Source organism: Rhinolophus sinicus, chromosome 9 (assembly GCF_057876585.1).
Source record: "Rhinolophus sinicus isolate RSI-liver-muscle chromosome 9, RSI-T2T, whole genome shotgun sequence".
NCBI lineage: Eukaryota > Metazoa > Chordata > Mammalia > Chiroptera > Rhinolophidae > Rhinolophus > Rhinolophus sinicus.
Window position 1 is genome coordinate 16,180,458 of NC_142509.1, and position 22,990 is coordinate 16,203,447.

Genomic DNA, 22,990 nt, shown 5'->3' on the forward strand with positions numbered 1-22,990 from the left:
GAGCAGCAAGAACGGTCTGTGGGAGAGACCCAGGGTGGGGAAGCACCCAGCCCCCCCACTGGGAGCATCCTATATGCACTGGTCTGAGCCTGGGGACCCTGCTGTTGTCTTCAGTTGTGGAGTTGGGGGTGAGGGTCCAGCCCCCTACATGGCAGGTTCTGCAGTATATCCTAAAGGGAGGTATGGGCCCCCAGGGGCACACGATTCGGGAGAGGCAGAGCCTAACGTGAGACTTCTCAGGCCATTGGAGCCATTCCCTCTCTATTGCTGACCCCACCTAAGGGCCCCACAGGAAGGGGTGTTTGGGGCATAGCGCTGAGAGCTCTTAGCTACAGAAACAGTGGTTTATTAATCAGGCCGCCTGACCTAGCCTGGCTACTGTCCACCTGTGGAGCTTGGGGTGTGTGGGTTGGACCCTGGTGGAACGCTGGCCTTTGATTCCAAGGTTGTGGGTGTCAGCAGGGAGGGGGCAGTGCCCACTTGTTGAAGGGCAGTCCCTGACCGTCCAGCAGCTCTGGCAGGTACCTGACTCAGCCTACACCTGAGTGCTCACATCCTGGGCAGGGGCAGAGGTCACCAAGGCCCCACTTCCAGCGGGTATCAAAGTCTTGGATGTAAGGTGAATCCATGTGAGGTTGCGGTTGGGCTATAGCTGCAGCATCGGCCTGGGGGGCCACCAGACCCCCCAGATCCCTGCCCCAACCTGAGGATCCCGGGAGGCCGAGTCTGGTGGTGGCGGTGGCGGCCCCTGGGTGCTAGGCCGGGTGGTAGAAAAGGTTGCCTGTGCAGAGCCTCCGCTTGAGCTCCTGCCATAGCAGTTGCCGCTCCTGCTGGGCGCCCTTCATGATACTGCTGTTCTCCAGGGCTCGGCGGGACAGGTAGGGCAGTACCTCCATTACAGGGCCGTAGGGCACATACTTGTACACGGGGAAGCCTGCCTGACCTGCATGCACAGGCAGAAGTGGTGAGTCCCAACCCTGATGCCCCCACGCCATCCCCCAGGGAGACCCAGCTTACCCAGCGGAAAGCTGATCTGGTCACACATGCCCAGCAGCTGTCCAAAGTACACCTGGTGATCTGCAGGGTACAGGCCCAGCTCCTCCATCCTGTGACGGGGCAAAGCAGCGGGTGAGCTCCCTGTGCTAGCTCTGAGTCCCTCTGCCGCCCCAGGCCCTCATCCGCATGCTCTAACCCCCAGGGTAAAGTATAGGTATAAGCTCTGTCCTGCACAGACGAGGCCTCTGGCCTGCTGCTCCCACCTCGGCCCATGGCCACCAAGTTCCCTCCTTCCCTAGCCAGCCTCCCCTCCCTGATGGCCCTTTTCCTCCTGCCTTCCCTGACCCACAACTGGTACCCTGACCCAGCAAAGCAGACCCACCCAGCTGCCTGCCCCACAGTATGGCCCGGGGCCGCTCCTTTCTCCCTTTCTCCATCATTTCTGCTTCGGTGCCACGTTCCTAGTCCCCCCAACCTGGCCTTTTGTCCTCCCCTCGCTGGCAGCCACCAGCCACCGGTGGCCATTGAGTCTTTGGCCGCTGGTGCTACAAGTGTAAAACACCATAGGACTGTGAAGACTTAGAATGAAAAAAGAATGCAGAATATCTCACTGTTTCTTAAATACTGAATACATGTTTAAATGGTAATATATTTAATATGTTGGGTTAATTGAAACGTATTATTGAAATTAACTTCATCTTTTTCTTTTAATGTGGCTGCTGGAAGATTTAGAATTAATAGATGCAGCTTGCACTTCTGCTAGTGCCGCTCAGCTGTTGGGGGGAGCAGCTTTGCAGCACCCTCACCTGCCCTCATACCTAGCCTCATAGGGTCTTTACAAACATTCCCCGGGTTTGAAATACCTGCCTGTCGCTGATCCCTTTTTATCCCCTTCTTCCCACATCTGTGTATCCATACTTGGCCCATCTGCACCAGCACTGTGGGGCCGCCCCCAGCTTCCACGTCCCCCAGGGGCAGGTTCAGCTGGGTCCTCTTCACACCTACGCAGGCTACAGGCCAGGCCTGTCTTCTCTGTCCCTGCTCCCGACCCCATCCCTGTGTCAGGGTCCCGCCACCTGCCCCAGGTTCCCAGAGCACCGCGAGCAAGAGGGTCCCTGGGCCTCCACATGACGCCCAGGGTTGGGCTCCTGTGTCGGGGTACCCAGTCTAAAGTGGCCCGATCCCCACCATATCACCTTGGTCTCCAGGTCATATGTCTCTGTCCCCCATTAGAACATGACCCTGTGAGAGCAGGGCTGCCACCATGTTGCCAACTGACTGACGTAGTGGGGACACTCATGGCCTCCTGCAAAGATAGCTGCTGACTCCTCCCCTACCAGTGTCCACGCCCTCTGCCATATGACCAGCTTCTCCCAATGCACAAATGGAGGCCTTGCCACCTGGTATCTGGGACTCAGCCTTGTGACTGCCTTTAGCCAACAGGACAATAGCAAATGTGACGTGGGCAGAGGCTTGCCCTCTTCTGGGCATCTGAAAGCCTGAGACTACCAAAGCCTAAGCTGGCTTGTTGGACACTGGACATAGGATGCAGTCCCTTTTGTTACCCCAGCCACAAATGAGGCCATTTTGGGCCAACCACATCCCAGCTGAGCCCAGTCCACACTGCTGGTCCACAGAACACTGCTGCTCAGTGAGTTTTATGTTGGATTGTTACTTGGCCAAAGCTGACACAGGCTGCCTGTCTGAGGTCCCTGAGGTACGGCATCAGAGACCCACACTGCTTCCCAGGGAAGGCAAGGCCGAGCTGCCGGGGGCTCCCTGGCCCCGAGAGCAGGAGCACAGAACTGCAGCCGCGGGGGCTGGGCCTTCTCCACGATAGTGGTGTTTGTGGAGCCTGGCACGGGCCCTCAAGGCTACAAGGAAGGGGAGAGCGTTCAGCTGGCACTCAGGGCAGGAGGCAGCTGTGACCAAAATGGTGAGGACAGATGTGTTCTCAGTGGGAAGATTCAGAAATCAGGAGAAAGGGAGCCCTTCCGAGGGCAGGTTATACCTTTAGAAGTTTCATAGTTTTGTCTAGTCAGTGTCTGAGTGGACTAGCCGGTGATCCTCACAAAAACGTGTGGCTACCAAAGTCAGCTGAGTTTGTAATTGGAACCTAAGAAGGTGGCGCTTTCCACACAGCTACAGTCTCCCATGGGTGCCCTGCTGTGCAGGGGTGCAGGTTCCCGAGCGCTGGGCCAGGGGTACCAGGGGCTCTGCATGTCCATCATCTAGCAGGGACCCTGGTGCCAGAGGGATCGAGCCTTGATCGGGTTCCATCACAGAATAATATTTTTAAGCCTAAAGGAGAGCCACGTTTTAAAATTTGCAGCTCAATCGTGCTCATTTTGCCAGTCAAAGAAGCCATAACTAATCTTTGCTGAACACAAAAGGTGGCCCTCTGAATTCCAGTGACAAGGATGGAGCATCCAAGGTGGGAAAATGAGGGCCTGAGAAGTCCCTATGGATGAAGGAAAGAAGGTTTGGAAGAGCCTTGCCCAGCTGGGGCTCTGCTCTATTCCCCCATGGAAACAGCCAGACACCTGCCCCTCCACCCTGGCAGGGACGCTTGGGAGGAAGCCTTGGCACTCAAGTTCCCAACCATGATGGCTGCAACTTCTGTGCATTAGAAATTGCGGTTTTCAGTTGCAGTTTCAGACTGAAAAAGCAGCACCATCATGAACAAAGGATAAATGGTGATGTAACTGAATGTTTAGAATGACCAGAGTCAGCTCCCCAGGCAGCACCCTCACTCTGCCTGCACCTTCACTGCTCCATCGGGAAGCCCCACTCAGCAGCAAGCCTTGGGCTTGGGGTGCCCGTGCTGTGAGACAGGGGCCCCTGCTTTACTCCTGGGAAAGTTGAGGGCCAGCAAGACCCAGCGCAGGGCCTAAGCCCCAAGAAGACAGAGACTGGGGAGAGGCAGGGGAACTGCCCCTGGGTTAAGACATGGGGTATAAGAACATGGTGAAAATACTGGAATATTTAAGCATTACTTCACCTTATTCCTATATCTGACTTGTAAGGATTCTGCCAAAGTTTTGCTCCAGAGAATGGGTATTGAAAGAGAAAACATACTAAATTAACTGCATTTGGAATGCAGTTAAAAATGTTAAGAGAAATTGTTTATAAATGAGGCCGTGCATGCGACCTCGTGAGGCTTTCCAACTTTTCACACTGTACTTGTGCATTTCCATAAGCTATTTAAGTCACTTACTGAAGTTTAGTTTTTGGAGACTTTAATTAAAGTCAGGTTTAATTTTAAAAACCAAATTAACTGCAAATCGCCTTTTTGCTACAGCCGTGGTGATGCCCAGCTGGACATGGTGGGGTGGGGCCTGTGGGGCAGCGAAGCCCCCACTCGAGCTTGTTCCACAGCTGTTTCCCCGAAAACGCCCACCGTGCCTGGCAGGTCATTCTGCACACGCTTCCAGGGTGTTCACCTCAGCCCTTTCCTAACCGGGGAGCACCTGGACCACTGTGGGGCGGGGCGTGCACCTACCTACGCAGCGTGAAGCGCACTGTGTCCTCATTGTGGGAAGCCACCATCACTTTGGCTTTGGCGTTGTGCTTCAGCTCCTCCAGGACATAGTCGAGGCATCTGGGGAGAGTACCACGTGAGCGCGGGCCTAGAGAAGTCCCCCACGGGCAGGGTGCTTTCTCTCTGACCCAACAACTCCATTTCCAGGAATGTGCAATAGCTGTGTCCTCACCCACGGATACAACAGACGGGACAGGGTGTGCCCTGTGTCGCCCCTATAACAACAGGACGTCAAACCACCTTAAAGCTCGCAGGGACGCACTTGAGTACAGGACCCCACGTTGGCCATTAGGGTAGCTAATGGTCTGCATGCTAAGCAGGGGAGATCCAAATACAGCTTCACCAGAAAAGCAAGGACAGAGAACTGAGTGCATAATGCCAGCCAACCACGACACAGTCCGAGCCAGCAGTCCGACAGACATGCATGGCAGCTCCTAGAAGGAAGCAGGGCATCGCTGGGGAGGGAACAGGAGCCTGCGAGGGGAGACACTCGGGGTCTCTGAATTTGCAACACATCTGCACAACCTCAGAAAAAACATGAGGTCAGCCTTTTATGCAATATGGACTTTTATCCATACTGCATAAAAGATCACCAAGATAAACAGCAAAAGATGCAGAAAAACGTGGTTCCTGGAAGCAAACAAGCTGAGCACAGTGTGGGGAGGGCTGCTCCGGCAGCAACAGGAGTTGCTGGGGTACCTGGGCCAGTTTAGTTTTGTTCTTTTGTTCAGTAAACATTTCTATATTAAAAAAAAAAACACCTTAGTGTTTTTGAGAAAGTAAAACAAAAGCAGAGAAAATAGTTCTGGCCTCAGGGCAGAAGTCTTGCTCCTACCAGAAGCTTCTGACTCCCAGGGCTGCTACCCCTTAGGATGGGGGTCCATCGGGTCAGCTCCAACACCAAGGTGGTATGTTTCCCTTGCCCTGTTTTCTCACTCCTCTCCCCAGGTAGCCCTGAGGCTCTGGGACCCAGGGAGAGCTGGCGCACCTGTGGTACATGGCGTTGGTAGCCTCGTACGTGGGGTTGATGGGGTCCTCATAGCCAATCTCTGCAGCACGGGCCCGTTCCTGGGCCATGTATGCGCCCCGCACCAGCTTGGCCCCAAAACACCAGCCCTCACGGCGAGCCAGCTCCACATCCATGGTGATATTGTTATAGGCATCCTGCGTGACCAGGGTCAAAAGTCAACGACCAGGACAGCCCCCCGCTCCAGCCCACACCTCCCAGCGCCTTCCCTGGCCCAGGGGCTCCCAGGGTGTAGTCACCATGGGGTACTGGGGTGGGAGCAGCTGGCTGAGGGAGGTGCCCTGTGCCCACTTGTGGGTACTCGGGATCTAGGAGACAGGTATGAGTTGGGAGGCCCTTTGACCTGCCCCAAGGAATGGTGATAATGGGGAGACCTATAGCCTTTTCTGTGTGGCCTGGCGAGTCCTCGGAGGGGAAAGCCAGGTACCAGCAGCCACGGTACACCATGGTACACGCCAGTCTCCTTGGGCTGACTTGGGGGGTGGGCATCTGCCTTGAGACCCCACAACCTTGATGCCAACCCCTCCCCATAGCCTCCAAACGCCTTGCTGCTCCCCAAGCAGCTCAGCCCAGGCTTGTGTTCAGGGACCCCACCCTGAAGCATGCTGGGCTTCCTGAGGAACAAGCAAAACTCTAGCCAAGTCTTTTTCTGGGAAGGATCCCAGAGCTTTCATCCGCTCCTTAGAGGAACCTGAACTAAAAGAGGTGGGAGAAAATGGTCATTCCTGAAGGCTTCGAAATCTGGGGGTTAAAGTTCATTAAGTGGACCCTACACAAGCTCCTCCATCTTCCTCCTGCCCCTTCACCACCCTTGTCTGGGATCTGGGGCCCAGTGAAGGGGCCGGCAGCAGCAAGCGATGGGTCCTGCGGCGCTTTTCCTCCCACTCGGGCAGTCACGCGTGGCCAGCCACAGCCACTGAGCAGCGGCCTCCCTCCTCAACGCGGGGGCGCAGATGGGGGTGTGCCATCACCTGAAGGGTGGGGAGGTGACGGGCCATACCCTGAGGTAGCACTGGTAGGTGTTGAAGATGAGTGGCTTCTCCACGTTGCACTTGCGCTGCATTTCTAGCGTCAGACGGTTGATGGCTGGCTGGAAGTAGGTCTGCTCAGCGTCCACCATCAGCCGCACCCCCACCTCAGTGGCTTTCTTAGAGATCAGGCGTGGGAGAGAGGGTTTGTCTGGGGCTCAGGTGAGAAAGGTGCCCCCCCAGCCCCCAGGCGCATCCCAGGCCCTCAACCTTGGCCAGGACATCCATCCTCTGCAGTATCCTCGTCATCTGCTGCTGCTCCTCCTCCGTGAATCCTGACAGCAGAGGCTCCAGCTGGCCTGTCTGAGGGGGCAGCACACAGTCAGGCCACGGCAGGGCCCCGGACCGTGTCTCTCTGCCTAGAGCCTACTGATACCTGCTAGCTGGACCCCAGGACCAGTGGGCCTGCCTCTTCAGGCCCTCTTCCACCCTGTGTGTGATTGGAGATCAGCGCCCTGCCCTGAGGCTGGCTGGTGACACAGCAACAAGGTCAAATGAGGTGAGGCCAGGTGTAACCTCACCACCAGCCAGCTGGCGCGCTCCTACTCACAGCTGCCTCCGATTAGGCCTGCACCCAAAGTATCTGCACCCACAGCCTCCCCAGTACCTTCAGAGGGTCCCCTTTCTGCTTGCACGAACTACTAAGGAAGCTACCTTTGACCCACCCAGTGATGGGAAAGGCTCAGCCCCTAGCAGAAAAGGGCTGGAAGAACAGTGGCTGCAGGCCGACTGCACTGCTGTGCAGCGTAGACTGCCCCACAGCAGGGACAGACGCAGCATCCCCAGATGGTGGCCTTCAGGGGGCGGAGTGGGTTGGCAGTAGCCTGGTGCTTGGGGGGGGTGGTCACCCACCCTGCAGGCCGGGAGGCTCTGGGGCCCTCTGCTTGCCCCCCTTGCCCACTAACCCTGCCCAGAGTGCTCCCAGTGGCCTTCAGTTGGCCAAGGCTGGAGGTTTGTGGAAAGCAGTGTTTGCGGGATGTTTTCTCAAGGTGTTTCTGCTGCTGTTTCACATCCCAGCTTAAGGGGCAGTTTCAAACATGGCCAATAATCCCGGACACCCGCCTAAGGACAGGAGTCTCTTCCCTCTCCCCCTGAACACAGGCCAGCCTAGTGACTCGCTTTCAAGCAATGGAATCAGGCAGAAGTGATGCTGTGGGGCTTCTAAGGCCAGGCTACAAAAGGTGAGAGTTTAGCCTGATTTGTGAGGACACTCACGCTGGGAACCCAGCAGCCACACGGTGAGGAAGCCCTGGCTGACAGCCGGCCGTGTGAGCGGGGACCCCCCACAATGCCCCCAGCCCCCACACCCTCTGTGTACAACTGCAAGGGAAACCCTGAGAGAGAACAGCCTAGAACCACAAGGGGGAATAAGGAATGTTGCTCTTTCAGGCCAGTGAGGTTTGGGGTGACCCCCAATGACATGGGGAAGGCTGCCCAGGTACCCCACTCCTCATGGGTCTATCTTCTTCCCCCTGGACCGTGGGGATCTCCTGGGGCCAAGGAGGACAGTGGCCCTGGCCCAGGGCCGGCCACAGGGAACGTTTCCCTTCCTGGCCCCGCGCCCTCTGAGACGGGGCTCAGTGACATCACCTGCATGTTAGGGACCACCAGGTGCTTGGAGAGCTCAGTCCTGGTGTCGATGAGGCTGTTCCAGTCCAGCAGGTCCAGGGAGCTGCGGGAGGAGGGGGGTCAGCGCAGTGGCGGCAGCAGCTTCTCCATCTAGCCGGGCGGCTTTATCTATGGGTGCTAGGATCTGTTGGGGAACCTAGACCCCAAGCCAGCCCATTCCCTAAAAGAGAAGTCCCCAAACCCAATCCCCACAGAACTCGCCTCAGTGTTTAGTTTCAAAAGACAGATAAAACGTAAACATCCTCCTCTGTTTAAAAAGTGGACACCGAAACATGCACGTTTTGCATCGGGGCAGCAGCAGCTCTGAAAAGGGGGCATGTACCAAGAACACCTCGGGCTGTGTCAGGCTGGGGGAAGAACCAAATGGGGGAGACCAGGCTGGAACCGACACAGCATGTGAGAGCATGTGAGTGGACAGCACCTAGCTGCCAGCGCAGGGGCCCTGGTGACCTCAGGGCCAGCCCCCAGCACCCTAAGGAAGAGGCCTGGGCTCTCTGGGGTCTCAGCTGCCCAGACCCTTTGCCTGTCTGCTGTGTGGGGCCCAGGGAGAGCTGGCACTCTTGCTGAGCTGCAGTCTGGGCTGACCCTGTGCCCAAGCTGCCAGACCCCATTCATGGACTCCCGGCTCCCTGTCAACTTCCATTCTGTCCATTTCAGGGAAGCAGTTTCTTTGGCACCATCATCCCGAGGCGCATGCCCTTGAGGAGTGACCAGCATGGGGAAGCTGCTGGGCCTCGGCTGGAACCATGGCAGAACCGGGGCTGATGCTCCCGTCTTCTCATCTGGGCTCCGCTCTTACCCAGACACGCCCAGGGTCTCTGCCGTGAACCACTTCTCAATCTCCTTCCTGGATGCGATGCCCATCTTTGCCACACTTTCCTTGAGAAGTGAGAAGGTGTCAGTCTCCTGGTAGCTCCCAGCCCCATCCACTAACACTTAGTGTCCCCCGCCTGTTGGTTTGTGATCTATTTTGATTTGATTACCCTGTTAGTGAAAACAAGATGCGGTTCAGGCTGGTGCTTCTGCTCCATAGATGGCTCTTTCCCTCGTGCCCCATCCCATCCCTGCAGCTCTGTTGTGCTCTACCTGTGGGGCCAGCCCTTCCACCCTCCCACCCAGTGGGTCCTTAGCCTCTGCTTAGATTCCTTCCAAGCTGAACCCCAGCAGCTTCAGGGTGGGCTGTAGGCCCTGGAACAGCTCTGGGAACCCAACTCACACACTGCCCGGCCAGCTCTTCCTGGGCAGGGCACCTACTCAGCCTCACAGTGCCTGCCCATTCATACCACCAGGGAAGGGCTGCCCACCTGCAGTGCCGCCACCTCCAGCTTCGTTTCCATGGCAGCTAGCCCGGCCTTCCCTTGCTCTGCAGCCATTTGGTGAAAGAACCGTCTCCACTTGGTCAGCACATCTGAGAACTTCAGCTACAAATGCAGGCCTGAGCACCTGTCTTGAGTGCATGCCCAGCTCCCTGCCCCCAAGAACCCCGCATAGCCCCTGGACCCCCTCTCTGTCCCACCTGTGTACCCGGCTCCCAGCTGCAAGATATGGGCACATGAGCTTTCCTTTAATGCTCACAGCAACCCCCAGTTCTTGCAAATGCTCTGCACATGGACGGTTCCAGCACTTACCAGAAACTGGGGTCTCCCCAGTGCAGTGAGCTTAATGGCCGAGAAGCCGTCATCACTGGCTCCGCCTGTGGGAAGCCACAGGAAGGGCCCTCAGTGCTCCAGAGGGGGAGGAGGACCAGGAGCCTGTGCTCACCCATAACTACAGTGCACACAGCTGCTCAGATGCCCCTCCCTGGAGGTGGGAAGGTGACTCAGCAGTTTGCCACGTGGGTCAGGAAGGTGGTGGGAAGGCCTCCTGACTATTCCTACGCCGCCCTGATGATTACTCCTCTGCCTGCCTCAGTTTCCTCTCTCATGCCATCAGCACCCCAGGCTGGAGGTGGGGTTCACAGAACACAGAAACAGAGCAGAAACACAGGCTGGAGTGCAGAAGGCACTCAACCACACTTGTATCTCACTTCCAACTTCTGGAGTTTGTCACTACTTCTGTGGGACCCTCCTCCCTATTTGCCTCCCAGGCAGAGGGCAGGGAGGCACGGAGATGAGGCCCCAGACACTGGACACTAGATGGCCAAGTGCTGGCCTGGCGGGCCAGGGTCTCCCCAATGCTATTCAGAGAAGACTGTTTCTGACCATTGCTTACTCCCATTCCTTAAAGTGTTCAGGAGGTGTGGGATCCACTGCCCCATCATGGGAGGGCTGCTGAGGACACACAGTGGGGCAGTGTTGTGACCTGGTGGGTTTCTAAAGGACACAGAGACCTCAGTGACCTCCCAACTTAACTGGCCTCTCTCAGCAGGGGCTCCCGCCCCAAGGTCATGTGGGGAGGACTTCTCTACAGAGAACGTAGCACCAGCTCCCTGAACAGTACAGCCCTTGGCAAACCCACGTGCCATGGGTGACCATAGTTTTGCCTCTGCCAGGACTGGGAGCCGCTAGCCCACTGACAGTCTTCCGAAAGGTCCACGTCCGGGCACCTGGTACCCAAGAAAGGGGCAAGAGGCACCTTCCTGGAGGCAGCCAGGTTCTTCACAGCTAGACACAGGCATGACCCCGTGTGACTTGAGCCTAGCTGGTGGCTCCCGTGTCACCCCAGGTCATCCTCACGAGTCAGGACTGCCCAGAGAGGAAGCCCCGAGCAAGTGCTCCAGCCCCTGCCTCCCACTGTCCCACCAGGTCTCCACATGCCAGGGGTCAGCCAGGACTGGGCCTGGCAGGTAGACGGCCAACAAAGAGAGGGGCCCCACCTGAAGCCTCAATGCAACGCAGGAACGTCTCCATGTGGCTGTCACACTTGGCTTCGTTGGCGTAGAAGTAGGTGCGGGCACTGATGACACCATCCCTGTGGTCTCCGAAGGCCTGGTGAACCTGGTACTGCTTCTCCCTCTTACTGGTGCCTGCAAACGGCCTTAGCACTTACCCGGCTCTGCACCATGATTTGGTTCCAACCTCAGTCCCAGCACACAAGGAGCTGCTCCAGGAAGCCCCACAGCACCCCTGCATTGTGCTGTGGGCTGCTCCCCAATGTTCAAAGCCCTCTGCCCCTGCACCCAATGTTCCTTCTTCCTGGCTCAGTCATAGTAACATGGCAGATCTGAGCCATGAGGCAGAGCCCAGACCGACCGAGGGCCGTGAGGAGCACACTCGGAGCAATGGCCTGGGTGCCCATGGACATGGCAGAATTCAGCATGGCCCCTTGTCTCCTGGGCTTGCCTACGCCCCTAGCTCAGGTCCCAGGCCACAGTGCGGGGCAAGGGGGTGGGGGGAGAGCGTTGGTTAGTGAATGGCCTCCTCTTACCACTGCCCTTCCTCTCTGCCTCTGAGGTACAGGACCTGCAGGAAGAAGAGGGTGAGGGTGAGAGTCATGCCACCTCAGGCAGAAATGACAAGTACATTCCCATCAGGGAGGCAGAGGTGAGAGGAGCTAGAGGCCAAGGAAGGCTGTGTGAGGAGGGCTGGGTTAGCCCGGGCAGGTAAGCGCGTGTCACTCACCCCACCCACCCAGGCCGCCAGGATTGCCTCCTCTGAGCTGGGAGGGGCAGCGGCCTCCACACAAACCTGGCCTACAAGCCCTGCCCCCTGGAGAAGCCTCACGTTCCCCATGGGTAGAGACCCTCCCTGGTGTGGGTGAGGAGTGAGTGAAACTACCCAATAGGCAGAGGGCTCTCCGAACAGCCCAGAGCACTGAGTAAGTCACTGAAGCTGGCTACACTCTAAGGAAAAGACAGGATTGTGGGGCCCGTCAGAGCCGATGAGGAACAGAGACAGTGTTGCACCAGCTTACAAAGTCCCCCAAATCGAGGAGTGAGGCCCCCTTGCTTTACCCTCTGCCCCCCCCCCCCGATCCAGGCACCTCCAGCCACCAGGGGCCCAAAGCCTGCCTCCTGCCCCTACCTCCAGCTACCACTGCCAGGCCCAGCACCCTGTTTCATTCTTGCTCCTTAGGCTTATTTTCCAAGCAACAACCAGAATTTTTCTTTTAAAATGCAAAGCTTTCCATCTTCCCTGAATAACATGCCCAGGCCTCCTGAGGAGAGGACAGGACGGTGAAGCCAGCCCTCGGCCCTGGCTGCCCCTGCCCCACCCAGCACTGAGGCTCAGCCCGGCCCCACTGGCCTCTCTGCAGTCCCTCAGCCGTGCCCTCACTGGTCTTGCGAGGCCTGCCCCCACCCCCGCTGGCACCCATGCCAGCATCACAGCAGACACCATCTTCCTCCTCACAGTGGCCATGGAGTCTGGGACAGCAAGAGGCATGGCTGTCTTCAGATAAAGAGAATGTTCACCATCACACCCACCAGGCCCCAGGGTCGCACCCCAGCAGCTCTATCTATCGTCACCTGACTTTGTATTTAGTTTCTTAAATCAGTTACCACAGAGAGGGCTCACCTGCAGCCCTGTAGTCATCACATGGCCTCCAAAATGCTAAGAGGGTGGGGGGCTTTCCAGCTCTGCCCACACCCCACAGGGAAAGAGCAGTGACTTTTTTCCCCCAGGGACACTCGGGGCCAAGGTAAAGCCAGAGAAGCCTCTGAGCGGTACCTGCACCTGCAGTGGCCTGATTCCGTTTGATACACTGAAGCTGACTTTCCTGGCTGGTGGAGATGCCTGTAAATAGCACACCCTGGGCTTGCTGAACAAGAGTAACAGCATCAAGAGGACATCATGACACCAAAAGGTGAAACCTACTCAGCCAGTCTCCTTCACGGTAAGATCTCCAAGGAACCCATGGACATGTGCGTCAAGAGGCTGTGGCAGCTTTTACCTCGCTGCTCCCAGAGCAACTCCTAGGCTACCCAGCCACCCTCCAGGGAGCCCTTCCTCCTGGCCTGGCTTCTGTGCAACCCCAGGGCCTGAATCTGAGTCTTGGAGCCAGAATGCCTAGGTCAGGACCTGGGAATCCTGGCGGCCAGGCCAATTCGCAGGGGCCAGGAGCTCCCCACATAGTGGCACAGCCCACGAGGCCATAGCCTGGGGATAGGAATGGGAGCTAGACAGCCAGCCACTGCTCTGGCCACCTCATGCCAACCAGATGCGAGTTCTTGATGTAACAGAAGAGGATGAGGTATGTGACAATGTTGGCCCCACACACAACGTCCCTGCTGGGGACAAGTACCTCCCCACCCTGAGGCCCCCGGGCAAGGGCACCTATGAGACTAGCCCCAGGCCCTCCAAGCTGTGGTCCAGGTACAACCAGGCAAAGCCATCCACTAAGGGGGAGGTGCTAAGGCAGGGGCCTGGTCAACAAGGACGGTGGCCGGCGGGACTCGGGCCTGCTCTGTAACCACAGTGGTTAGCTCAGATAAGGTGACATTAACCACACAGTTATTTGCCTTCTAGGCAGAAGGCCTTCCATCAGACGGAAGCCTATCTATCTGAACTCTATCTGAAAGGTCCCCAGGGGCCTGAGGCCATGTGAGGTTCCCACTTGGCTGGCACAGCCAGGCGGCACTCCCTTTCTTGCTCCCAGCATCTCCGTGGCAAGAAAGCAGCTGGGGGCCATAACTATTTCCATACATGAACCCCCAGGGCACAGACCTGAGGGGAAGCAATTTACAAATGGGCCGAGCAGAAGAACCAGGGAGGCCTCACAGCTGAGAGGTCAGGTGGGTGGGTCACAAGGAAATAAAGATGGCGGTCCCCAGGTGCCACGGAGTTCACACCACCACAGGGGAAAGGAGGAGAGCACCTGTTGTGCACACACACGTGTACACACACACACATGCACACACGTGCGTGGCCCAGGACGTGGAGGAGGAAACGGAGTGCACCTGGGGACAAGGGGCAGAGAAGAAGACTACTAGTTCCCTGGGGGTTTGCAGAGGTTTCAGGAAGACCCCAACCACCCCTTCGGCTGCTTCTAAGCTCAGCTCTTGGCAGATGTATCTCCTGATTGGTTGGCTAGATGCCTTTTAGAGAAGAACAGACAGTGAGGGGAGACCATGCCAGCCACCCCACTCCAGCTCTCCACTGGTGAAACCCAGGCCAGGCGGCCAGAGGAGGGAGAGGAAGTGCAGCCAAGTCTGCACTGGGGACAGGAATGGGAGCTAGGCAGAGAGCCGCTGCTCTGGCCACCTCGTGCCAACCAGAAGCAAGTGCTTGGTGTAACAGAAGAGGGTGAGGGATGTGACAATGTTGGCCATTCCTGCCTGCAAGCCTGCCTCCCCAGCTTCTCCAGACCCTGGCTCCAGGCAGCACCTGAGACTCTGTGTACATTAGTCCCAGGGGAGCTGCCACCATTCTGGGGACCAAGGCCCAGGCAGCGTGCAGCCAGCCCTGGGTCTGCACAAACAGGACAGACACACCTGCTGTCTACCGTCCCCAGGTGTCCTTATCACAGCCTATCAGGGGGAAGGTGCCCTAGCCCCTTTCCCCATCCCCACTGCACCCAGCCTAAGGGAACGCTGTGGGGCTCCTCTCCTGGAGTGGAGGCCCTGGTCTCTGCCTCCTAACAAGTGTGACGGGAAACACCATCCCAGCCCCTCCCTGGGGCCCCTCCTGCGCGGAGGAAAGGAGGAGACCACCTTAGTGTGCTCCCGGCCGCCCGCCTCCTGCTTCCTCCCTGAGAAACCTCCCCTCATCATGCCTTCGGGTGGCCTGCTGGGTGGGCCTCCTGGGCATTCAGATGCCTCCTCCTTTCTGTGTCTCTTACAGTTATGCCTAGGGCAAGCCTGGCACCCCCTGCCTGCAGCCTTAATTTGGGGCAGTGGCCTCCACATCACTCCCCAGAGCAGGGTCCATGAGCCGTGTCAGGATTAGAAAGATCTCCCTGGGCCCCACCAGGACCCAGAAGCAGGTCCCTGCATGGAGCTGCGTGGTTAGAGCCACAGCTGGCCAGGAATGCCCTGTGAGCCAGGCAGGCAACAGGATAGTGTCCACTATCGACCAGAGCCTGCGAGCCCGGTTCTGCACCTCAGCCCAGGCCCCTCCGAAGGCACAGGGCCACCAGCAGCAGAGCTGGGCATGAGTTCTTGACACCTGTCACTGTTATCAGATGGCGGTCACCCTATTAGGAGGGGAGGGACTGCCGCTCACATCCCAGAGTCCACCAAGCAGTGCTCCTGCAGGACGCGTACCAACAGCAGGGCAGTCAGGGCAGTCCAGGGGCGCAGGTTGCATGGCCCTATGGCAGGGCAAGGCAAGCCCACGTCCCCTTGTTCCCAGGAGGAAGCCAGGCAGATTACCCTGGGAAAGAAGTCTCTTCATACAAGAGAGAGAAAATCCCATTGTGAAAACACCCAGCCCTCACCCTGACACAGCGGGACACAGCCCATTAGTTAGTCAACAGGCAGCCACCAATCCATTGGGAACGGCGGGGGTGCTCAGCTGGACAACCCCGCCTTCAAGGCAGCGAATCACTAGGCAGGGGCTGGGCTCCCCAGGCCAATTGGCTGCCTCGCCTAGAGGCTCGGACATTCTGTTCCCAGTGCAGGAGCCTCATGTGATGCCTTTCTCTCCTGTTCCCTCCCCTCCCCTCCCCTCGCCAGAGCAAACACCACCTCTCATGGGAAGGTTATTCAGCAAGCCTGTCCAAGCCTCACGTGGATTGGGCACAACTGCTGTTAGGACTTGGGGCCCCAGATGCAAGCAAGGGCCCAGCCTGGAGGGGCATAGACAACAGCACAGCAACTGGGCATTTTGCAAAGAAAGGGCTGGTCTTGTCTGGACTTGCCATAAGGCCACTACTCCAGGAAGCAGAGGGTGACCTCGCCTCTAGTTCTGACCCAGCAGGGTGAGTCAGGGAAGTACCCATCTGCCCCCACACTCACTGCCCAGAGAACAAGCCCTGCAGCAAATCAGTGACCTCAGGCCAGCCTGCCACACTGCTCCTGGCTACACATTCCCTTCTCCACGGACCCCTAGGCAGGCTCCACACCCACCAGGCAGAGCCCACCTGCCAATCAGAAAACCATCTATGGCCAGACAAGGGTGGGCCGGTGGGACCCTCCCAACAGGTCAGAAATCCTGCCAGAAAAGATGCTTCAGCGGGGCAGGAAACCTCCTATAGCTGAGCAGGCACATCTTTTGTAACCAGCTGGGCAGTAGCCCTATTTTGTTTTGCGGGCCATTTGGTGTCTGCCTCAGCTACTCCATTCTGCCCCTGGAGGGCAAAAGTGATTTGAATTTCATATAATTTTCCCACGTCACAAAATATTAATTCTTGCTTTGATTTGTTTCAACCATTTAAAAATGCAAAAATCATTCTTGACTTGCAGATCGTACAAAACCAGACGGTGGGTGGGATCGGCTGTGGGCCGAGGCGTGCTGACCCCTGTCCTTGCTGCTCCTCTGGCCTCACGCACACCAGGCTTCCCATGAAAGCCCAGAGCTGTCATCCTCAGGGGGCAAAAATGCAAGAACCCCAAGCTGAACCCAGGAGGTTGCAGGTAATCAGGCTGACCAATCTCGCCTCGCATTGGCCTCCTCTCTGCCCAGGCCACAGCCCAGCCCTGGCCACCCTGGGGTGCTTTAAGGACACCACCAGACACCCGGCAGGCCTTACTCCATCTCCTGGCGCTCTGCCTCCTCGGGGCTCAGGTCCTCCTCCACCCCATAGTCCAGGATGGAGCCCACACCAAAGGCCCTGTTGTGCTGAATCAGGGGCCGGATGGACTCCTGGTCCTCGCCAGCCACAAACTGCCCGTAGAAGGTTATCTTCATTAGCTTGTCAAACAGCCTTTGTCCCAGAAGTCTCCTGGAGAGATGGAGCAGCTGAAAGGCAAAGGGAAGGCGCTGTCTTGGACCACCAGCCTCCCATGTCCCCAGCACTCCAACCACAAAGCCTTGACCACTTTCCCCAGGGCCACACTCAGCTCACACCCTCGATTTCACAGTGGAGACCACCCGAGCAGCTTGCTAGTCTGCTTGCAGCAACTGTCAATCACTCAGTCCTCATGCAGGGCAGGTCTGGCGTGCTGCCCCTGTGGCCACCCTTCCTCCTGCCCTCATGCTGACACTCAGCTGGCTGTCTGACCACCACTTGGTGGGTAGAGAAGTGAATGGCGGGTCTCTCTTGGAAGGGCAGTGGGCGTGTTCATAACATTCTCTGTATCCACCTCTCAGAAGGTTACACTGGGAAAGAGGATTTGGTGCAACTTTCTAGAAGACAAGCGCCCAGATTTTTCAAAGTTTTGTTCACTGTTTATTCCAAGTTCCTAATACAGTGCTTGGCAAGGGGCCGGCCCTCCAATGGTTGCTGAATAAATGAACATGTGCAAAATTCAGACTGAGTCTGAGTTCAGCTGGAGTGAAGTGTAGGTTGGCAATAAGCCAGGTGACCGTCTACAAAGTTCTGTGCGATGAGAGCCCACCCTGGGACCAGTGGGGACTCAGCACAGCCATCCAGGGTCGCAGCAGACCAGTAGCTCAGATGGACATGCCCCTGAGGAAGACCGCTCCCCATAAACCACTCAGCTTTCTCCTCCAATCACATCCCAAATTTCTGCCATTGTTTATTCAAATGTCCTGAGCAGCTGCTTCATTCCCAGCATTAGAATTAGGCTGAACAAAACTGAGGAGTTCACATCCTACTGGGGCAGAGACGCCGACGGAGGGAGGAGCCAGGTAATTCCAGGAGGTGGTTCAGAATGGGGTGGGAGATGTTTGCTAACTTACAGCCAGAGCAGGGGACTCGCCAAGGTGAGGGGGTGACACGGAGCTGCCGCAATGGGGACAGCCAGGACAGAGGGATGAGGACAACTGGAGGCCTCTGGGGCTGGGAGGGATGGCCCACTCATCTGGGAATTCCTGTGTCCACTGCCCCGCCCCCAGCTCCAAGACAGGAAAAGCCTGCGATTTCTCAAACCCAATGGAAGCCCAGTGGAAAATAGAACATCCTTTTTTGTGGAGGGCATCTCTTGGGATCAGGGTTTTAAGAAACAATCTCTAGCCTAAGCAGAAGCATGAGCAAGTCAAATGCCTTCATCCCCAAACCAGTCTCAAGCAGCCCCCATTGGCCCAAAGGCAGACGCGCCTGAATTGCAGGATGGTGTTCAGTGGAGATGCGAGGCCACACCTGTGGGTACCATCAGGTGGCCCAAGGACGAGGGTTTGTAAGCCATCACCTCTATCTCACTGCAGCCTCTGTGCCTGATTTTGTTGCATCTCATTGTTTTTATAAAGAGAATTAGAAATGGAAAATGAAAATGCCAATATGGGAGGACAGGGCTGACCTCCCCTGCACCTTCCTGGTCAGCCTCACACAGAGCCAGGGCCAAAGCAGCCTCGCAGGAGGGAAAGCCAGGTCCTGAACATATCAAAGATCACCCCAGGGGCTGGTGGGGCAGAATAACCATCATTTGGCTCTGGGAAAGAACCCTTGAGCACGTACACATCAGCTCTGAGGACAGGCAAAAACACGCCATGGGAGGAAGTGTCTCCTCTCAGGTTGGCAACTTTCCGGTCCAGGGCCACAGCGTACATAAGTTGGGCTGTGTGGCGCACACAGTCTGTCGTAACCACTCAGCTCTGCTGGTGTAGTGCAAAGGCAGCCACAGCTACCACTAATGGAAGGAGCAGGAGCAAGACTGGTGTTTTACTGTCAAAGACAGGAAGGCCGGGATTGGGAGCCCTGGACTGGTGACCTCCCACACCGCCTGCACTGCACTTTGAGCTCTGCAGGAGGGGCTCAGAGGGCAGGAGGGGCTCAGAGGGCACTGCCACCCAGGTCTCCTGAGCTAGTCACATGCCCTCTCACCGTGGTGAAGGGGAGGCCAGCCTGTCACAGGGCTGTGGAAGCACATGGGGCAGGGCTGGCAGTTTTAAAGCCAACTCCAGAACAAAGTGGCCACTTTGAAACCATCTGGACAACACTACCTGAGATGAGGGCAGCCCCACCTCTTCTCCAGGTGGGGGCATCCTTCGTGGATTTAGATACTTGCACTAGGAACATATACACTCGTTTTCACTATAAAACATAGATGTGTGCAGAGCAAGGACAGGTAAAGCCAGTTTTCTTTCCTCCCTGCCTCCTACAGGGCCACTGTCACCATCTGTAGTGTCCCCTTCCATCATCCTCTTCTGCACTGGCTCACACCCAAGCACAGAAGCCTTTGTCATGCAACACCTGGATTTTTTAAACTCTTCTCAGTTCGGCCCCCACTAGGTCCCAAGCCAAGGCAGTAGCTCAAACCTGGATGCTGCAGGCTGACACTCTCCCTCGAAGCCGGTTTGATGACCCCTAACACCCCAGCAGGAACTGCATAGACCAACAGTGCTCAGCAGGAGATATTTTGACCGCATGCCAGAGCACAGGGAAGGACAGGCCCACAAGTCTGCAGTCTGTCCGGCCTCTGCCCCACTTCCTCCAGCACCAGGCACTGAGGCCACCATCACCAGTGACACCACCAGTACTGACAAAGGTAGAACAGTTTCCATGGGAAACATGCAGAGCACCACCCATTGCTAGTGGGCTACTTGAATGCATCTCCAGGGCACAGGTGGGATGCAAGGGAATCTAGGAAGAATCTCCTGCCTCCTCTAGGTACACACAGCTCGGTCCCTGTACTCCAGCACTTTCCCCTAGCACGCATCCCAGGGACAGGAGGGCTGACATCCCTCCCAAGGTACCCCAGAGCCCTTGGGAGAAGCTCTGCTGGCTTCTCCACTGGTTTTGGACCCAGTGAAGAAAGCTCAGTATTATGCCAGAAAAAAACTGGCCTACCTGGCTCCAAGCCCTCCCTCTCCCCTCCCTGTCATCCACACAGGGGGCATGGCTTCTGCACCGCTCATCCTGGTTTAACCTGGCAGTTCCCGTGATGCCCAGGCTGTGGGAGCCAGGTCCCAGTCCTTGCCCCCCACACAGTCCCCATGGACAGCCACTTCTGGACTCCCTAAGTCATTCCCGCCCCCCAGCTGCCTCCTCCCTCCTGACCACTGCACCACCAGTGCTGGCCACTCCTTTTTGGCTGCTCCTCAGATGTTGGTGCTCCCCAAAGCATCCTTCATCACCTCCTACCCTCCACCAGATTCCTTCTAGACCTCACGTGTCCCTTCTCGCCCTCCTCCCCAGTTCTGGCCTGGGCTCTTTACAGTCGCAGCTTTACCTCAGGACATCCCCAGCTGCCACAAACATGGGATGGCTTCCCAAAGGCCTTTACTTCTCCAGTTTGGCCCCAACTTCCTCCAAATCATTCCTCCTCCCATTAGCTTCCAGAGGGATCCAGGCCAACACCTCTGCTGGCCTCACAGTCCTTTCAGTCACTCATCTCCCACCTGCTGTGGCTTGACATTCACCCAAGCCTGAGGTGGGGCTCAATGCTCCTCCTGGGCCAGCCTCCCCCAGGAGTTGAGGGAGGCAGCACAATGCGCTCAATCCAGTCTCATCTGAGAAATCAATGCCACCTCCATTGATGGAGAGCCTTCCAGACCCTCGGCACCAACAACTACAGCCTTGCAAACCGTTCCCAGGATCACCTTGAAACAACTGCATCTTTTGTGATACCCCAGAGTGACCAGTGGCGAAGACAGTGTTCTGCTTCTTCCGTCCCCAAAGCCCTCACACTTTTCAAAGTTATCATGTTAAAGTTTCAAAAGTTGAATGTTTGAGCAGCTTCCCATTTTTCTCCCAACGCTGTTCATAGTGGCCCTGTCTGGGGAGCCCCTGGGTCATTAAGAACTCTGGGGTCCTAGGCTATGGACCCTGAAAATCACCAGACTTTGCTTTGGGCAGCATGGTAGTCATTCAATTTTAAATTTCAGGTGAAAATTTTGTGTCACTGTAAGCGGTACATAGCTTAAAAATTAAATTGTTTTTTGTTTTGTTTGTAGTGCTGAGATGTTGCAAAATTCAAAGGCCCCCAAAGGAATGCAGGAAACACTCCCTTCCTGACTTCCCCAGTACAGGCCATGCTCAAGAGGCCACATCTTTACACTCTGAAACTTCAAAACGGATCCCGGGACAGGCAGAGGACCCGGTGAGGCCCTGCGCACCCGTTCACCCACCAGTCCACCCTCGCACCTGCTCGTGGCGCGCTAGCAGCGCAGGCGAGGCGCAGAGGCGCAGCACCAGCAAGCTGCGCGCCAGTTCCCAGCTGCGCCGGCTACGGTACGCCTCCTGCGCGTTGCCGAAGTCCACGGCAGGCACCGGCGGCCGCGGGGCCTCGGCCGCCCGGCATCCCAGCACGGCCCCCGGGCCCGCGGCGGACTGCTCGCGGGTCGCCGGCGCCGTTGACAGCGGGGCGAGGCGGGGAGGGCAGGAGCGAACGACCGACAAGATGCGACTCAGAGCCATGGCGGGATGTCCCGCGCGCCGGGGCTGCTTAAGTACGAGCCACGGTCCCGCCCCACAGGTCCCGCCCCGCAGGTCCCGCCCCGCAGGTCCCGCCCCGTGCCCAGCCGCTCCCGCTTCCCTGGAGGCCCCGCCCCGCCCCGCCCCAGGACCTGCTCCCTCTGATAGGGCGGCCCCGCCCCGCGCCCTGAGCCACGCCCTCCCGTCGGAAAGCTCCACCCGGCCAGCAGCCGCGCTTGTTCCGTGAAGGCCCCGCCTCCAGCGCGTTCCTGAACTGTGTGAGTCCTGGGGAAGGCCCCGCCAACCGAGCGCCCCACTGACGCCTGAAACCCCCCTCCTAGCCCGTGGCCTCACCTCCAAACGGGACCCAGCCTCCTGGGCTGCCGACACCCACCTCAGCCTTTCCCGCTTGACACCCAGAGCCTCCCCGGACTGGGCCCGCAACTAAATGTTTAATTTTTTTTTTCCCGGGTTTTTCAGGTTGCCCAGCTGGCCAGGTGGGTCCGGAACCCGCCCGTCAGCTCCATTGCACACTTGCACACCTGGACTCCTCCCTGGTCTTTGAGCCACGTGGATTCACAGCTGAGGCCGGGCCTGCAGAGAATCCGGGAAGGTCGGAAGGTGGTCCCGCTTCTCCTGTGGTGTAAAGGGGCGTTTGGGAAGCCATCCATCCTCTCCCCCAGGCCTAAGGCACGATAGTGGGAAGGAGGCCCGTTAGGAGTTTGCCCAACTTCATTCCTCTCCTGTCTTCCCACTCCCACCACCCAGCCAACGAGCTCACCTTGGAACCCATGCAGTCCCCCTGGTTTCAGCCCCTTCCCCATCCTCCCATGCACGCCCTTAGTGCCACCCTTGGGGCTGACAGCAAAGCCACCTGTTTGCCACCTCCCTCAGGCCTCCCTTCACTCCTAAGGGCCTTCCCATCTTCTGCCCCTCAGCCTTGGATGCCCTTCTTTACAACATTGCAAGCGGTGTTACAGGAGATATCACCTTCTGGGAGGGACCGCCCTGACTGCCCACTATAGCAGCCTCCTCCCCAGGGGCCCCTGCTGCATACCCTGAAGACATTCCTGCACCCCCACAGGTGCTAGGTCTGACTGTGGGTGGCAGCCTCCCTCCCCACCTCACTCACCTTGCCCATCTGGTTTGCTATGGGATCCATGCATCTTGGTGCATTGGATGCTCTGGCCTCTTCGGCACTGTTGACATTTAGGGCCAAATAATTTTTTGTGGGGGACACTTCTGTGCATGGCAGATGTTTGCCAGCATCCCTGGCCTCTACCCACCAGATGCCAGTAGCACCCTTCCTCTAGACCTTGCTAATGTTCCCTGGGGGACACCATCACCATCCCACTATATGGAAGGAGCCTTCCTGACACAGTCACAGTTTTTCTGCCTCCTCTTCCTCCTACTGGATTTGAAAGGAAAAGGGGAGAGACAAAAGGGGCAGGTGAGCTGAGACCCAGATTCAGGAAC

General features: G+C 57.4%; 1 protein-coding gene across 1 annotated transcript; it reads right to left on the reverse strand.

The window, feature by feature from the left end:
• Nucleotides 1–330: 330 nt before the first annotated feature.
• Nucleotides 331–21,537, reverse strand: PRODH (proline dehydrogenase 1). The gene is made up of 14 exons (XM_019755911.3): nt 21,245–21,537; nt 16,790–16,998; nt 11,588–11,622; nt 11,037–11,186; nt 9,850–9,914; nt 9,526–9,642; nt 9,021–9,100; nt 8,183–8,264; nt 6,803–6,895; nt 6,565–6,711; nt 5,526–5,701; nt 4,499–4,597; nt 1,018–1,106; nt 331–943 (listed from the first exon to the last, which is right to left on the reverse strand). The coding sequence occupies exons 1-14, from the start codon at nt 21,515–21,517 to the stop codon at nt 756–758; spliced, it is 1,803 nt and encodes a 600-aa protein (XP_019611470.3). The 5' UTR covers nt 21,518–21,537; the 3' UTR covers nt 331–755.
• Between the last annotated feature and the right edge of the window lie 1,453 nt (nt 21,538–22,990).

Bases quoted from the DNA above. Each gene is read 5' to 3' on its own strand.
- PRODH (XM_019755911.3), bottom strand. From the start codon at position 21,517: ATGGCTCTGAGTCGCATCTTGTCGGTCGTTCGCTCCTGCCCTCCCCGC. The intron at 6,712-6,802 runs GTTGAGGGCCTG...CTGATCTCTAAG, and splicing joins GGATGGATGTCCTGGCCAAG to AAAGCCACTGAGGTGGGGGT. The intron at 1,107-4,498 runs GTAGGTGCACGC...GCCCCGTCACAG, and splicing joins GTGCGCTTCACGCTGCGTAG to GATGGAGGAGCTGGGCCTGT.